This window comes from Macrobrachium nipponense, chromosome 6 (assembly GCF_015104395.2).
Source record: "Macrobrachium nipponense isolate FS-2020 chromosome 6, ASM1510439v2, whole genome shotgun sequence".
Taxonomy (NCBI): domain Eukaryota; kingdom Metazoa; phylum Arthropoda; class Malacostraca; order Decapoda; family Palaemonidae; genus Macrobrachium; species Macrobrachium nipponense.
In genome coordinates, this window is record NC_061108.1 from 97,153,271 (window position 1) to 97,156,309 (window position 3,039).

Genomic DNA, 3,039 nt, shown 5'->3' on the forward strand with positions numbered 1-3,039 from the left:
TGTGTCTGAAAAAAATTAATGTGTATATTTTCTCTTTACACTCATTAATCCCTTTAAGGGATTGGTGTTCTCAGGAAATATGTAGGGATGAGGTTGCTAGCTCCATGACCTTGACATGACTCATAGGTGATGCTGCTGTCCATTTGTAGTTGGGTCTAACACTGGGTGGTATGCCAGGAGTAAGCCACGGATCTTGAATGTGAGCTCAGCCCTCCATAACAGAATTACTGCACTAAATATACCCATACGCACAATTATATATATATATATATATATATATATATATATATATATATATATATATATATATATATATATATATATATATATATATATATATATATATATATATATATATATATATATGTGGGTGTGGGTGTGTGTGTGTGTGTGTGTATTCAGATGAGCTATTATATCGGTAATCAGCAAGGTCCATAAAAAACATCATAATAACCATGGTTTATTACAAAGGAACGTTTTGCACATAAATCAGTGCATCATCAATCTGTGAAATTAAAACATGCTCATTAAAAATATTATAAATGACAGTAAAATTAAAAAAAAGTTTAATTAAAATTCTTAAGAATTAACTTTACTTAGAAGAAGTCACAAGAATTGTATCAATATTAAAAGAGGGACCCTGTACCTAACAACCTATTAGAGTGGAGAAGGAAGAACGAATGACCAAGACTGCAGACCTACCCAAGACTTCAGTTATGCTAGTCAAGGGTGGTGAGGTAGGAAAAATGTTTCTTATCGACTTGAATCCTGCATATGGACGCATGGTTCCTTATATTAGAGAATTCAGGTTTGCTAATTCTCTGTCCTGTTCTGAAACTATATCCCATGTGACTGCAATATCTCATCTGCAACAACCTTCGGCAAGAACTAACTTAAATATTGGGGCATCCTAGGCTCTTAGATTTGTAAATAATGTTGGATATCATAAAGGTCGGCAATTTGTCTTTGTAGTTGAAAAATGTGCAAGTCTTAAGAGGATTGATAGGGATAAAATGCATATTAAGGCAGTCAAACTCTAATTCAATAATGCGTTTCACTTTAGTTAAGAACTTATTATCTGAGATAAAAGGGATGGTAGCGAATAGTTTTTCTTTTCTACTTTGTAAAAGGGAATCGGCTTAAATTTTTTTTAAGATAGCAGTCTGTTAATAATTTTATAAACCAAATTGTCTGGTTATGAGTTCTGTGAAAAGAAGCTTGCTAAAAACTCTATTTCATTGTGAAAAGTGCCCAGCTTGAAGATTAACGGATAGCCCTGTAAACCATATTGTAAATGGAGTTCAATATAAAATTCTTAAAACATGAACTATGAAAATTATTGGCAAGTCCCGTGTACGATTTTTTCCTGTATACCGACGTGGTAAATTCCCCATTATCTCTACTGACTGTAATGTCTAAAGAAGGCAGAGTTGTTACTTTCATTTTCCATATCTCATTTTGCCAAGGTTCTTTGAATAACACGAAAGTGTCATCGACATATCGTCTTTAGTATTCGGGTTAACGCACATCTGGGAAGTTAGTTAAAAAAAGTTTCTTCTAAAGAAGACATCAAAATGTTAGCCAAAACAGGTCCCAAAGGGGAACCCATAGCAACTCCATACACCTGCGAGAAAAGCTGACAGTTGAAAATAAACATAGTCTTGCACAACAAGCTTAAGAAGCGACTTGAAGAGTTGCCTGTTAAATCCATGAAAAGTTATATGATCTTCGTAAAAAATCTTATCTTAAATAATTATAATAGTTTCATTTAAAGGAACATTTGTAGAGTGATTCTACATCAAAGCTGGGTATATGTAGATCACCATCCTGTAAAACTATTTTTCTTGGAACTCTTATCCATTTTTTCAGTGACAATTAGTTATAAGCAAATTCATTAAGTAAAGTAACTAGATATTTAGATATTGAATAGGCTGGACTATTTTACGCTGCCATAATAGGTCTCTTGGGAGCACCATCCTTGTGTATTTTAGGGAGATCATTTAAAATACTAAATGAAGAGCCTGTTACAGATAGTTTTTGGTAAGTGGTTTCATCGAAAATGCATTCATTTTTCAATTTTCATAAGAATCTGTTAATTTTATCCCCCCCCCCTCTTATAAATTTCTAAAATATTTTGTTCACCGAGAGACTGAAATTTGGAGTTATCTGCAAGGAATTGACTAACCTTATCAATATATTCCTGCTTATTAAGAAGTACAACACCTTTACCTTTATCAGGTCTGCAAATGATTAGATCGTTTACCTAGATTTTTAAGTATATACAGATCCCATTTCATAATCAAGTTAACATAGGCATTGTGGTTTAATCTTGACTCTACCTCAGCTGTAAAGTACTCTTGTTGTTTCTTTAATCAATAGAAAAAATGAATCAATTCCTTTTATTTGAAGTAAAAAACACATTATCCGTCTAATCTAATTCACTATAATAAATTATTTTATTTCCTTACCTTTAAAAGGGAGGTTAAGATTCAAGATATTCCTAAGGTTAGCATTCTCAGGAACATCTCTATTCTCTTGAAGACATGTATAGGCACTCGGGCACCTTTGCTCCGCGATCCCATTGGTGGATTGAAGAAGCAGCAGCAGCAGCGACGAAAGGGGCGCCAATGTAAACAAAAGCTTCATGGTCCCGTTCGTTCCGAAACGCGATTAAAAATTGGCTCGTTTTCTGAAAGTTGATTTTGGTTGAATTGATTTGGAGCGGGAAGTGATTGTAAATATGCCAAGATGATGGTTGTTTGTTGTAGATTGGGAGAAGTTCGATGCAGTTATTGTATTCATCAAGGAATTCATAAGTTTTATTTGACCGAAATTGAATATGCATTTGCATGAGTCAGGGTTATTCTGCTGAGACTCTATAAATTATTTGTATTAGTTCTATTTTTAAAAGGTACATATGTTGCGAAATACTAATATAATATATATATATATATATTATATATATATATATATATATATATAGACATGCGAGTACTTCGTAAGAATGAAACTAATGCAAATAATAAATAAACAGTTTGA

General features: G+C 32.8%; 1 protein-coding gene across 1 annotated transcript in view; it reads right to left on the minus strand.

Moving 5' to 3' along the window:
* The window catches only part of LOC135216131 (peroxidase-like), a 20,565-nt gene extending 17,855 nt beyond the window's left edge, over positions 1–2,710 (minus strand). Inside the window, exons 1-2 of the mRNA XM_064251207.1 lie at positions 2,469–2,710; positions 1–5 (exon numbers count right to left, since the gene is read on the minus strand). The exon at positions 1–5 is cut by the window's left edge and continues 161 nt beyond it. Of these exons, the coding sequence (XP_064107277.1) occupies positions 1–5; positions 2,469–2,646 (183 nt within the window). The 5' untranslated portion in view covers positions 2,647–2,710. The remainder of the gene's footprint in view (positions 6–2,468) is intronic.
* Between the last annotated feature and the right edge of the window lie 329 nt (positions 2,711–3,039).